The 14,655-nt window shown below is 44.2% G+C and overlaps 1 protein-coding gene across 1 annotated transcript in view; it reads right to left on the reverse strand.

Annotated features, from left to right (window-relative positions):
• Positions 1-14,655, reverse strand: part of ITGAV (integrin subunit alpha V) — a 71,659-nt gene that overhangs the window by 34,025 nt on the left and 22,979 nt on the right. Inside the window, exons 3-5 of the mRNA XM_044445111.1 lie at positions 8,076-8,167; positions 6,571-6,685; positions 2,257-2,318 (exon numbers count right to left, since the gene is read on the reverse strand). Coding sequence (XP_044301046.1) covers positions 2,257-2,318; positions 6,571-6,685; positions 8,076-8,167 — 269 coding nt within the window. The remainder of the gene's footprint in view (positions 1-2,256; positions 2,319-6,570; positions 6,686-8,075; positions 8,168-14,655) is intronic.

Genomic DNA, 14,655 nt, shown 5'->3' on the forward strand with positions numbered 1-14,655 from the left:
GCACAGCTCTTGCAAGACTGACCCGAGTACTAGGAAGTCTATGATTCATACCTTATCTCTGATAAGAACCGAGTAGGCTGCCTTACACAAGCTATAATCTTTCCAGCTCAGCCCTTTATCTACAGTGTAGGGGCTGCAAGGCTCAGTCACCTTACACAGAGGCTGCAAGAATGGCTAGCAGTGCAAATCCCATACATATCTAGCCAGAGGTAAGCCCCACAAAATTGCATGGGACTTACTCCCAGGTGAGTACAGGATTGCAGCTAAGGCAAAGACCTTAATAGGCTGTAACACCAGACCACAGTGTAAGGTTATAAGAATGGACCTGCTCAGGTTTCAGGTACAGGAGGTTCCCAGTGCTCCTCCGGCTCATACAGGAGGAAAAGACTGGAACCATTTCCCCGTGGAATTAGACTAACCATGGTCTGCTGTTATACCCAACAAATTGTCTTTAGGAGTTGGAAGAGAATGGGTCACCCAGCAAAGGGCTGGGAGGAGATTCAGGGCTTAAGCAGTTGCAGGTGTGTGTGCTTCCTCACTCTATACTGCTGGGACTTCTCCCTTCAGTGCAGACCTTCCTTCCTGAGTAGAGCATAAGAAAAAGAGTCTTCTGGAAGCCAACAATGACTCCATTACTGGTACCTGGTCTGTGCTCTGAATAGCTGAAAGACTGGATAGAAAAACTGGGTAGCTCAGGAAGGAAGGGTTCTTTGGAGACCCAGCAAGGCTCCCTGTGGGAGTAGGGCTTGTTGGAGAATCCCAGTCCTCCTCCTCCTCTAAAAGCTCAGAGTTGGCCAGCAGCCTGATGTTAGTTTAACCCAAATTTTCACAAATCTGGAACACTGTGGAGTCCAGCAGACATTTTTATCTTTATCAACCCCAGCCAGCATCACCACTGGTAAGGGATGTTGGACCTGCAATCTGGAGGATACCAGATTACAAAGTCTGGTTTTACATGTGGTTTAATTGTGCTTTCTGATCACAGTTTGTTTCCATAAACTATAGTTTAAAATAACTGCAGTTCTCATTTTGGACATTCTGGGTATATTTGGAGAACAGTATAAATGATTGTTTATTACAACAGGAACTAGTCTCTAGGGCTCATGCCCTCCTTTGCTGTAGCTACAAGGAAATGCAAACATTCTGCCTCCGTTTGTGATTAACTGCAGTTTAGTCATGTGTCTGAGCCCTGAACTGTGGTTAATCTTAACTGTACTTTGTTGAAACAAACCAGCTTCATAACCCACAATTTAAACAAATGATAGCCAAGGTTAATCACAGTTTCCTGGATTTGGAAAACACAGAAAGTTGTGGTTATTTGAAAATGGAAGCAAAAGCTTCCAGACTCCTCAATGCTGCACTGAAGAAGGAGAGGAAAGGGGGAAATCGTAAGCCCAGACATTAAGCAGGATGATTCCCCTAATTGTAAACAGGGGTTTGCTGGTTGATTCAGACAAAGCCATTTTATTTAAAGCACTTCAGTCTTTCTAATGTACTGTATAAGCATGCATAATTATTGCTAACCATTCCTTTAACAAGAGAAATTTTGTAATTTCTGTAACAAAGAGAAAATCCTTTACCCATTTGTACACTGAACTCATGGAGTTGGGGAAGCAGGGCCAAGAAATGCATCCTGGTGCACTGTTTGTGGGTCTCTGTGTATATAGTGACATTAATTGATCCATCGCCTTGCTGGATCAAGTCACAAAGCCATCAGCTCCAGCACAGTGACCCTGACAGTCACCTATTCTAATAATCCCGAGAAGGGCTCAGGTAAGGGGCAATGGCAATAGCTGCAACCAGTATCTGGTAATCACTTTTGCATACATACAATGCATCCTTAGCTCACACCCTTAAGAACATGCACCTCTTGTGGCTGTCAAACAACTACAAACAATAGACTTCTTTTTGGTGCCTGAATTTTAAATTTACATTAAGCAGGCTTACTAAAAGACAAAAGCACATTGAAATGGTTAAAGCAGAGTTTTTAACAATTCTGTAGGAGGATTGACACTGTAGAAGAGATGAGGTCTCCTTTTTATTAATTTCTTTCCTGGCTCAGTTGGCTCATGCCTTTGAAATTCTGAACAGAATAAATTAATTCAGCCTGGCAGAGACTTCCAGAACTACATTTAAGGCAACAAGAATGATTAGAACTCGACAGGCATGCCTGAACGGATTTTGCTTTCTATAGACGCTTCCTTCTTTTGCTGTCGAGTGCTGAAAAAAGGAGAGACACAAGAACCGCTCCTGTACCTGGGTAAAGTCGATGCTGAATCCACCTTGACAAAAGCCCTGTCCTTCAGCATCATTGTCAGCTGTGGGAACAAGACAAATGGGAAAGAGTTGAATGTAAGGATGTACATCGCAAATTCCAGAGGAACAGTACAGAACCCTTTGGTGGGAGCAATTGCAGCTCTGGGAGAAGCGGCCATCAGGAACGCACAAGGTCCCATCTCTGAAGGCTTTTAAGAGGGCCCTGAAGACCAGCTCCTTTCCTCTGGCCTTTCTGATTGCATTTTTCTGAGTGGGTTATAGCTGCAATTGAGTTGGCTGTTTCATAGAACTTTTGCTGCTTTTATTACCGGAATGACTATTTTCTGTTTCTTCTATTGTTGTATACTGCACTGGAGGAGCTCTGCCTCCGAAAGGTAGCCTATAAAATGTCTGAATGCATTAATTCAAGCTTAAGGTACGTGGTGCTGCTGAACGGGAAGGCTAGAAAGGGCTTCCCCTTCTGCCTTAGGCTCCCTTACAAGCAATTGGGGGGAGGGGTTTCATAAAGGAAGTCCTCTTTCAGACCTTGTCAGCATACCCAGATTACTGATCTGGGAATATTGCAGCAAGCTCTGAACATTCCCACTTTCAGAAGAGAAGTTTCATACAAGGGATGAGAGGAGAGAACTGGCAAGATAGAAGGGGTGGCGGGGGGATGCCAACTTTAGTCCTTTCACCGCAATACCAGAAGTCACTTTACTTCACGAAAATGCCTTTGAGGAACACAGCTGCCACATTCTTCAGAAATCTTTCACAAGCAGCACTACCCTGGGTTATAGCCCATGTTGAACCTAATTTACAGGCATGAAGGTCCTGCCCCTGGCCGCTTTTTCTGCCTTTTGGCAAAACACTTGGCTGTTTCTGCTCTACTTTCCCAGTGTCCCTGCAAGGGAGCAGAGGTCTGCAATTTGCTCCAGGCTTCTCCATGAAGTGCCCGTGTTCTACTCACAAGGATCTTTTAAAAACAGTAATTAAAAATATTGATATGGAAGTGAATGCAGTTGCAGCTACCTGTAATCTGAAGAGGCACAGCACAGAAATGGATTTATTACCCTCTTTACATACAACATGTAGCAAGGATATAATCCTCAGCTCAGGGGCCAAATTCAGTCCTTCTGAAGTCCCAGTCTAGTCTTCTGGGGTTCCCCACGTAGCACTAACCCTCTTCTCCAACCAACCACTGAACATGTGATATTTCCCCAGCTTTTGCACAGCTTTTCTCAATTCTAAAAGAATAAAATGTCTCCCCTGTGACTTGTCACTGGCATTAAGACCTGTAAGCTCAAACATGCTGGTATTTTTGGCTCCTACCCCTTTTGTCTTCACCCTCACCTACTACTGGAACGTGGACTCCCAAGAGCATTTTTTGTGCGGAAATATGCCCTTGAAGTGCAGGGTTCAACACCTCAAGGACTTGGCCTAACTTCATGTCAGTTCTACAAGGTTATGGGCCTTGAAACAGTGATGGCAGCCTTTCATAATCTTTGACCTGCCAAGAAGAGCATGGCCTGCAAGCCACGTGTTCTGGCCTGCTAGGTGCTTGACAAGCCTCCTGCTTTAGAAGTCTTCATCTGGAAGCATAAACATGTTTATGAGGTTCCCTCTCAGCCAGTGACCTTCACACAGCTTTCAGTGTTTTATGTTCTACAGGTCTGACCAAAATGGATGTTCTGCTGGTGAGAACAGAAGATTTTGTTTTATTTTTTTAATTGCAGCCAACTCTAAGAAAGTGACACCACTGATTTAAAAATATTGCCTGTTTTAAAATAAGCCAGTGGAAAATCTTTAGAATGGCAAGTATATGTTCTTTTTCTTTTCTATTTCTATATTTACAGATCAGCGTTCGACACACAGCATTAAGATATCGTTTGTCTTTAAAAGAGGAAAAGGAACAGGGATTCCAGAGCTGATCCCTCGCATGCCAAGAGTTGAGCTCAAGGAGGCTTTTTATGATGTGGTTAATCCTCTGAATACAGAGCTTTACAAGAGAAATGCCAACAGTCTCTTATCGTTATCGCTCACTACAATGAAATGTTCATTTCACTTAGTGCATTTTTATGTCCCTTTGATCCTGGGGAATGATTTTGGAATGCGCTCCCACTCTCTTGCGTTTGCTGGATAAACAAAGAGTGGAGGAACAGGACAATTGTTCAAAAGGTCCAAAATGGACCTCTGACTTCTTTTGAGCCCATTAGAGATGGGAAAATGGGTCTGTTCCCATTCACAAATAATTTGGATTTACTGGATTAGTTTTACAAAATCGGCCACAGTTCACCTTGTGGTTCCAGCTCAGTTGGAATAAGGGCCCTGCATTACCTGGAAAAGTCACAGGGGTTTTGGCCGAACAAGCAGGATACAGAGCAAACAAGTTGCTGCTTCTTTCCCAACTCTGGGAGCCAAGCAGCACGACCAGCTGCTGTTCGCTTTAGCCATCCCTGAAGCACAGGGCAGCATAAGCTCCTGTGTAGCATGTGTTTCAAGGAAGATGTTTGTAGCCTCCTACTTTTCTATGACCTGCTAGCTTTGAAACTTGCAAGAAGAAATTTGTTTTTTGGGAGGGAACATCTCAGCCAGGCTTCCCCAACCTGGTACCCTCCCGAGGTTTTGGATATCAACTTCTATCCGCTCCAGTCCAAAACAGCTGGAAAGTGCCACTTTGGGGTTGGCTGGTCTCAACACCCAGCTCCCTCTCTATGAAAGCGGTCGTGGGCAAGATGCAGCTCCCACCTCCCAGGGCAGCCTGCAGCCAACCATCTTTTCTTCTTAAGGAATACAAAGAATGGCACTTTCACTAGCAACCAAATACCAAGAGTTAAATTTGGCTGGGAAATAGGCTACAGTCGTGCCTTGGGGTGTACTGCAACACTCTGGAATGGTCTGTCACAGAATTTTAGTGGCCGGCCTGCTTTTTTTTTGCCTTTTAAAAAACTTTTCCGGGGTCCATCCCACAGAGCACAACATGCTCCGTGGACTTCCACCTGGGTGGGAAAGGTGAAAATGAGTCCTGAACCTCCCACAGTTGCCCACTCTTGCATTAAAGCTAAACAGTGGCTTGGGGGAGTAACTTTCCTTGGGTCCCTGGTATGAGATTAAAAGGTTAATTCCCTCTCTATGCCATGTTTCTGTATGGGCCCCTGCGGGTATTTCTTTGCACACACCCTAATGTTTAAAAAAAGGAAAAAACCTAGCTCCATCATTACCATTGAGAATGCTTAAAAAGCTACCTTTAAGGCATCAATGGGCAGCCAGCAACACTGGGGCTGAATACCAACTCCCCCCACCCCCGAGACCTATGCACACAAGAACGTGCCCTTTCTTGGCAAAGAGAACAGTGGCCCCGCTTTTTCTGAGTTTCCACTGATCGCTTTTCATGAGGTCCACCTGGAGTCCAGGTCCCACCATCGCATGACTCGCACCTCACTGCACGCGGACACAGGTGAAGCAGCACCGTTGTAAGGACCTCCACGTCCAAAGGAGGTATCTCTCTGGAGTTGTCAACACTCCTTTATTCCTCAGCTTCCGGTGATGGAAAAAGACCCCACTTCTCCAGGAGGACTCTCCCTTCACTGCTGTGTCCCATTTGTACCTCACTCTTACTGCTCAGTGGCCTTCACTTTCCTTCTCCTGATTTTTACTCCTCGTAGAATGTCCCCTGGTTCCTGCTGCTTTGTTCCTCACCTGCTCCAGGTCCTCTTTGCCTACTCCACCCCATCCTTCCATTCCCACCAACCTTTCTACCTTCTCTTGGACTCCTTCTGTCTTATGGACCACCAGGGCTGGTCCTCCACACCCAGCTGGGCTGGCCAGCATGCTGCTGGCACCCCAAGCACAGTCCTCCCACTGCGAAATGCAGCAAGAACGTCCTCGCATTGCCTAAAACAGCTTCTGCAATTTTGAAAGACATGCTCAATGCCACCATGCCCATTTAATGTCACCTGTGATTTGGCCCTGGGTCTTCCTAATGAACTGAAATACTCCCATCACAGTAACCCCACATGAAAAAATAAAATAATTTAAGATATCCCTGTTATCACCACTGTCTTCAGTTCTCTAGCAAATCTGGATTTTTCTATCCGCTGTGAAACCTAGAATCAGAAGTAGTGATTGAGAGATGATTCTATCTTCTCTCAATGTTGGGGTGGAGGGGCTGGGAGGGGAAGAACAAACACAAGCAGGGATGAGGGAGGAAAGCAGGATAAAAGACGCATCCCTACCAGTTACGTATAACATGGGCCGGCACACAGAAAACAGACTCAGAACTGTAATTACAGCAGCGAGACATTCTCTACATACTTGACCTGCAGGGAGCGTATTCAACTGTTTTAGACCCGACATGAAGATAACATGTTCCCACAGGTTCCCTCTCAGCTTTCTGTAGAGTTCTCCAGTGATACAACGGGGCACATGCCTGGAAATGAGGCAAAATGTCAGCATTTAGAAAGCTCTTTAGAAAGGCCAGCACTTCAGCCCTGAGGGAAAAACATCAACAAGAAAGAGGAGACACAATGCCCGTATTTTACCAGCAGGTATCAGACAACTCTGAAAAAAGAAAAAAGACGTTTTGCTTTGTTTGCATCTTCTGCAAAGCTTAGCTTGGTGAAAGATTTCATAAATCATGTACTTTGGCCAGCTTTTGGTGGGGCTAGATTTTAGTAATTGGGCTAGGTTTATTTGCTTGGGTGTTTTTTTTAAATAATACCCTAGTTCAATTCCTAGTGATTCTCACTGAGCCATTTTCTGTCCCTCCCCTCCATCTCCATGGCTGTGTCGGCATCTGCCACACCCGGCACTCAGCTGAACATCTAGGCATTTCAGCTCTCAAGTGCTGCAAGCAAATTTAGGAAAGAGCGCCTGTGTGGGCAGTGTGGCTGGAGGGCCTCTGTGCTTCTAGAGGGTGACTTTTATGTCCTCAGTCAACAGTACTGATGTCAGCAACCCAGAATAAGAAACAATGGGTTCAGCCTGTGATGGCAGACACGCATTTCTGTACAGACGACACTCTGTATGCCTGGCCTGCAAAATGTTTTATAGAAAGAGCAAGCCAAGGATGATGGACCAGGGCCTCAACATGGGTCACCATCAAAGACTATTCACTTCTACAACCTTCATATTTATTATGTATTTATTTAAAATTTTGTATGCTGTCCTTTATATAAATATCTCAGGATGGCTTACAGCAATTTAAAAGAACAATTTAAAAGCATCTAATAACATCCAGTAACAATTAAAACAATAGTACTGTGTAGAACAATAAATAGACATCAAATAAATCAGATTAAATCAAAACAAAACAAAACAAAACAAAAGCAACTGCAAAAACCATTAAAACTATTAATTTTTAAAATACCGCTTAAATAAAAAGGTTTTATATGGGCAAATCAGAGGAATCATGGATCAGAGGGCTTGATTCGAGCTAGAAGTCTCCAATTGTTGATTCATCCTTTCTACCCCCCAGATCATAGAAGCACTCGATGTATCTTCTAGGCCTCTCATACAACTTTGCTGTTGTTGCAGAATTGAAAAGGAACTGTCAATAGTTCCTCTTGGCCATTCACGGTGATATGGATCTAGTTGCAAAGCTAGGAAAGGTACATCTACCATGCTGACAGGCGATTTACTCCATTGTGTTTAGGAGAGCACATTTCAACAGCACTTAAATACAAGATGTGGGACCTGCCACAGAATGTTATCATGTGGAATGCTGCTGTTTGGGATTCCAGGAGGCCTCCAGGTTGTGGAAGGCTGGTACAGATGGTGAAGGTGGTGGTGTGTTAAAAATATTAAACATGAAGGCTTACCAAAATTTTATCATCTTTAGATCTCACTGATGCGCCAAACCACTGGTGTGATTTGAATTCCAAAGGATCATTTACATTAAAATCTCTGTTGCCTAGAAGACAAACATTTCAGTCAGGACACTGCAAAATCACTTTGCAACATTGCAGATTATGAACACTTCAATTAGCACTACCATATCTGAAGGACATCGGTCCCACAGAAAAAGGATCTAGGGCTGATAAACACATGCGCGCATCAGCAGCTTTTTCCTCTCTTGATCACTTGCACGCTGAATGCATCTGCTGGAAGATACTGTGGTTAAGGTGATGTGAGATGGTGTGGAAGTACTTTCTGTGATGTCTGATCTCTGATGGCTCATTCATATGGCAAAGGACACTAAGCCTGCATGCTGGGAAAGACTTGAACCAAATACCGTCTATTTTATGAAAGAAGTTTCCCTTCTTGATGGATCAGCACAGCCAAAGTTGTGTCATGCATGCTGAATGGCCTGTTGAAAACGGCCAAAGGTCATGTCCCATTGATAGATTTACTCTCTGACTAAAATTAGACCCTCAGCAAGGTCTCTGAGACGAGGAAACAACGCTAGTTCCAAGGTACTCATAACTGCATAATCGACCCTCACAAGATACTCGCTATGCCAGGAACACGAGAACCCTTCCCCATCTCAAGCAACAGAAGGGGAGAGGTGGCAAATTGTGTATCCCTTCCTGCGACAACGAAGGCCCTCTGCTGTCTCAGTGGACCTGTCCTCCCACAATAGCAAATGCAAGGCCCCTAAGAGCAGCCACCTGTGCTGTGCTGGAGTCTGCCTGCTTTGGTAGCCATCAGGGCCGGTTCCTCTACAGTGCCTCATCCTGAGGACAGGCGTCATCTCAGAGCAAGGGATGGCAAGGGGAACAGGGCAACAGTGCCGGAGGAGTGGCAGCACACATCCTCCCATCTCAGGAGGGGGAGCCTCTTGCACTGTGGCCCAAATTGGAAGGCAGCCCATCAAAGCGTTCTTCTAAATGTGGTCCATTGCTGTCGCTGCAGGAGGAGAAACAGCGCAAGGGAAAGTTATCCTCACTCCACAGTGAAAGCCTAAGGCCTGCTGGAACTGGTGTTCATTTGCACAACCCTTTCGGGACACCACAAGATCTGAGAAATGCTTGGAACCTTGGCCAAGGAGGAAGACATCTGGCTGACTTACTGGCTACTCTGGCTTGAATCTTTGTAAACTTATTCAGAAGTTGAGCTTCTGGTGAAATGAGCCTGCTTTGTTTAACAGCATCACTGCATTAGTCACGACTAATTGCAGCTCTACTTCATTCCTGACTAAGAAGGAACATGCATGCATGAGCTGGCCTGTATGTATTTTCTTAAAATATTGATACCCTTTTTGGCATCTCTTCTCTGGGCAGGTCACAACATCTGCTAAAATAACATACAACCTAAAGAACCTTTTAAAGATTTTAAAAGAAATGAAAACCAGAAGCCAGCTATTAAAAGGGAAAAGTAGGGGACTAAAAAGGGATTGGGGAAGTAAAACCCATTGTGGTTTTGGTAGCACAGAAATATCACAAATGGGGTGGAAACAATTTGCCCTTCCAAAGCAGAGAGTTATCTGTTTTTTGTTGGAAAGTCTGCAAGAAAAAATTATTTTATTTTATTATTTCTTAAATTTCTATAAATGTCACCTGTTAGCATCTTGCTGTCTGGGCAGCCATTACAATAGAAGTGTATTTCTTTAATAATAGCATTAAAGAAATAATACAGTTACAAGATTATAATAAATAAACAAGATAAAACACAATATATATAATCAGGCAAAAATATTTATTTATTTTATTTATTTATTATTTGCATTTATATACCACCCTAGTAGCCCAGAGGGCTCTCTGGGTGGTTTACAAACATTAAAACCTACCAATCCTAAATAAATAAATAAATAAATAAATAGGCAGTACAAAATAATGTAGTTAAAATGAATTACATAAATAAATATAGCATTAAAATTAACTAACTTTAAAATATTGGTTAAATAAAAAGGTCTTGACCTGGCAATACAATTAAGAAATTAAAACCAGTGCCATCAATAGAGATGCTCTAAGTAGCATCATTAGGTGCATCAAAAAAAAAAAAAGTTTTTGTCAGGCCCCTAACACTCAGTAAGATAGTAGCCCGACAAATCTCCAGTGGCAAGATGCTCCACAATTGGGGTGCCTTAGATTTTGTCTCTAAATATCTGTGCCTGGTAAATGAAATGAAGCTTGTATAAATTGTAACATTTAGATAAAGCCAGGCAAGAGGTTGGCACTTCGTCTGTCATGGGATACAGTCTGACAAAAGAGCCCTTACAACAGGTCCATTTTATGGCTGCAATAATGGAAAACTATAGGATGAAAAGAGAACCATAAGACAAAACTACAAGAGAAGGTATGAATAAAACTTCTTTGTAAAGGAAAAAGCTATATTTGGCAAACCTGTCATATGCACATCTTTCAGTTCTCTTTCACCAATTCTCTACCACATGATTCCTGAGGTAGGGATGCCAACTTTTTTTTTCTGGCAGTGCCCCCATGTCTGTATGACAACTAAGCAGAAATCCAACAGGTGAAGCTTTCTCCAGTCCTTCTTCACCTTGCAGAGGTGGAACTCTGTCTACAGAGCAGCTCAACAAGACACAAGAGCACTGCTAGAAAAGATGATGACAACCTCCCCAGAGGAGTGCAGAAACCCTTTTAAAAATAATTCTTCAAAATGCTGCCTGGTGATTTTTGGGCAATTAATTCAGCAACCAATTGCATTTACAGATTGAGAAGCTCAACTAAAATGTGAAACCTCGGAATAGATGGGGAAAACCGCTGCTGATGTTGTTTTGGGAGATTAATCAATTGTTAATTAAAAACTTTCTGACCTGCTTTCAGGGCATAACCTTCCCAGAGTGGATTACAATAGGATTAGAGTGTTATAAAACATTTTAAACCCCACCCCATCCATCTTTTAATATGTGGAATTAAAAGAGAAAGTTCCAAAAGTTTGGGATCACCACTAAAAAGTGTCCTTTCTCTGGTATTCGCCCATTTGATTGAGTTTGATGACTGGCCAGTCAGCAGGGCCTCCAAGACCAATCCTAGGGCCTTAGCAGGTTAAATGGGTCCAGGCCGTTTCCCAAACATTCTGCTCCCCCATTGCTCATGCCATTAAAGGTTATGGGCAATGTTTTAAACTACTGGAAAAAATCACTAATGGAACTTGCATGGTATTGATGAACACTCTGAAAATCTGACTCCCATAAGAGAGACTTTGAGCTACTGCATGGTACAAAAATGTAATAAATGCAATAAAATAAATAAGCAAGCTTCCAAGGAGCTGCATTCTGTACCACTTCAGGCTTATGAACCACCTCTAACGGCAGGCACACACGTTTGCAGAATCATAGAATAGTACAGATGGAAGGAGCTAGAGGGCCACTGGGTCCATCCCCCTGCCTAGTGCAGGACTCCTGGTTAAAGCATTCCTCTCAGTTGGCTGTCCAGTTGCATCTTGGATGCCTCCAGAATGGGAGAGCCCACCACCTCCTTTGGCAATTGGTTCCATTGCCATACTGCTCAGACTGCCAGGAAGTTCTTCCTGACATCCAGCCAGAATCTGGCTCCCTATAACTTGAGCCTGTTATTCGATATTCTGCACTCTGGGATGATCCAGAAGAGATCCTGGCCTTCCTCTGTGTGATGACCTTTCAAGTATGTGAAGAGTACTTCATATCCACCCTCAGTCTATTATGTTAGACTGATACATGTATACATGGAGTTACAGTTGACAAACCAGCTTCAACTGGTAAATGGTGCTTATAGCTTATGTGCTTCCATAGATAGCATGTGGAGAACCCCAAAACTGTCTATTTGGCAGTGTAGAAGGTGTGCAACTTTGTGCAAGACCTGCCACAAATCCATGTCAGCAGGGTTCACAACTGCGATCCAGATCAGCAGGCTTCCCAAACCATGGTACTTCTATCTTACCCAGATTAAGCTGTGCCGTGTTTGCCTTCCAGGTTAAGATTTCCATTGTTTCCCTGTGACTAGAAGATGGAAAAGAGAGGTAGAGCTGCATATCATCTGCATGCTTTGGATGACTTCTTCCAGTGGATATAGATGTCAACACTCAGAAGAGCTTTTAAAAATGGAATCTGGCATGACTAAAAAGCATACAGACATCTCCCATCACAGAGATGTTAAAAACATTGGGGAGCAGGAGGGGAACTTGAGGCAACCCAAAGGCCTTCAATACCACCATCTGGCCGCTTCTTTGCACAAAAGAGGAGAACCATCGTAACTCCATGCCTCCAAGTCTCCTCTTGGATAGTTACGTAGAGGGGAGGCTCAGCTCTTGCAGATTACAGTCTGCTTAGGTAGATTCACCTGATCCTAAGGAGGAGGAAGAGGAGGGCCAGGGGGTGCAGAGGGCTTGCAAGTCTCAAGGTTTCCTAGGAAAGATTCTCAGGCAGAGTGTGAGAACCAGCCCACCTTGGAAATGGAGGGAAACACTGCAGAGCCTGGAAGGTGGTGATGGAGGAGGAGTTCTTTGATGCAGTGGACATGACAGGCAAAGCGATTGGACCCACTGAGAAATGCTGACCCTTCCCACCTTCTATCTCTCAAGCAGCAGAAGCCACCCTGAGCACGGAGCCAGGATGCTTTCTGAAAGCGAGGGAAGGAGGGGATGTATCAGTTTGGATTCAGCTCTTCATTGAATCTGCACGCTTCTCAAAGCAAACTTTACATCAGTTTGTGCTATTTTGTGATGTGTAAAGCTCTAGTAAAGGACTGTGCTTCAAAGTTTTCCTCTGAGTCTGCTGGAAAGGAGAGGGAGGAAAAGCCTGCTCGTGTCAAGATGGTCCATACAAAGACCGTACTTGATAGTTTCAAAAGCTGTGCACTTGCCCTTCCATTCCATAACACAAGTTAACCCCCCAGAGTGGCCAAGGCAGTTTATGCCCCCAAACCAGTCCAAAACCCAGAACAGCAATAAATAGCCAATGTCATGTACAACCACCTGGAGTTCAGAAGATGCCACCTGCTCCAAAGGCTTGTTCAAAACGTGTACATTGGACGCTGCTGTGTTGGCCAGCCACTGCTCCTATTTTTCTGGATGCAAGCCAGGGAGCTTGGCAGGATATTCTCAAGTGAGTAAGACTAGGGCTCCCACTTGCCCTATTCTTCACTGCCTAGGAAGGCCCCTTGGCCAGAAGGCAACTTAAGGCAAGGTCATCTCCAAAGATTTTACAGACATGCCTGAATTTGGACTTCGTTATGCACAGAAGGCAATGACTAGAAGCATCTTCTCTGGTGTGAGTCAGCAGCTCCTACGGCACACTGCTTACAAGTAATCTAAACTCCTTTGTATGCTTTCCACCTTGTAAGGAAATCACTGCTTCTTTAGGCAAGTTATTGCTTCCTGATGGGGAAATCCCGGAGAAGCAGATTTCCTCTCTCTGCTGGCAAGCAGAACAAAGAACAGCTGATTTTATGTCTTACTGGGATGTTATGTCCCTGTGCACAAAGTGCTTGAAGGCTACAGCCTTGCATTCTGCACTGTCAAGAAAGGGGCTGCTGGGTCCCTTTGCAAAAGAGATACGCAGCTGCCCATCTCATCACACGTTGATTCTTTTTTGATGGATGTTATTTTTAAGTCCATGTGAACTGTATAAGATGCTAAAATTAGGGAACACTTTATAGCACATAGAGCACAATTCTATGTTTGTTTATTCAGAAACTCTTGTGTACTCAGGCCTGGTGATAGGTGAGAGGGGGCCCTGTGCCAGGTGCCTTTGCCCCCACCCTAGAAAGTACCATCCCAGCACCCCAGGGCAGCTCACTTCCCAGTGAGCTTACTGGGGAGCGGAGGTCATTATAGTTGTGCTAACTCCTTTTGCCTCCACTTGGCATCAGGACAATAGCTGGGAAGGGGAAGCATCAGCCCTGACACACCTAGTTCAACTTTCCCCATTTTCTTTCAAGACACTGGCACTGGGAGGATAAACAGTGGTCTCATTTGCTGCAGTAGCCACCATCTTATTTTCCCAGAATGCCTCTGTACCCCATGGCAGGGGCAGAAGCTTAGAGGAACTGGGGAGGAGGGAATATGGCAAGGGCTACAGCCTCCTAGCCCTGCCCCTGTCAGCATCTGTTAAGAGTTCTGAAAAGATTAAAATGAGGGCCCTGTCAGCTGCAGAGGCCTTTGGGATTTTGGCACTCAATGGACCAGGCTGAGTTGCGTAGATACTAACCCCAGCTGAATTCAGTGCAACATGCATATTTGAATGGAAAATATTTCTGTTTCGGTCTCATCAAGTTCCTTCTTACAGTTCTGCAATTGTACCCACGGGGATGACTCCACTAACCAAATGTTCTTTGAACCAGTGGAAGTGGCCCTCCACACCATAAGGAAGAAGGTTACTGTCAGCAGTTGCCCCAAACTGCTGTAAGGAACCGTTACAGGGTGAACATTTCACTTACAAATGTTTTCATGCTGCAGAGAAGCCTTATTTTCCAGACAGGCTATGTTCGTCATTCAAGTTACACTCACCAATACCCCAAT

The sequence above is a fragment of the Varanus komodoensis genome, unplaced genomic scaffold, assembly GCF_004798865.1.
Source record: "Varanus komodoensis strain SLA01 unplaced genomic scaffold, ASM479886v1 scaffold47, whole genome shotgun sequence".
Classification (NCBI taxonomy): Eukaryota; Metazoa; Chordata; class Lepidosauria; order Squamata; family Varanidae; genus Varanus; species Varanus komodoensis.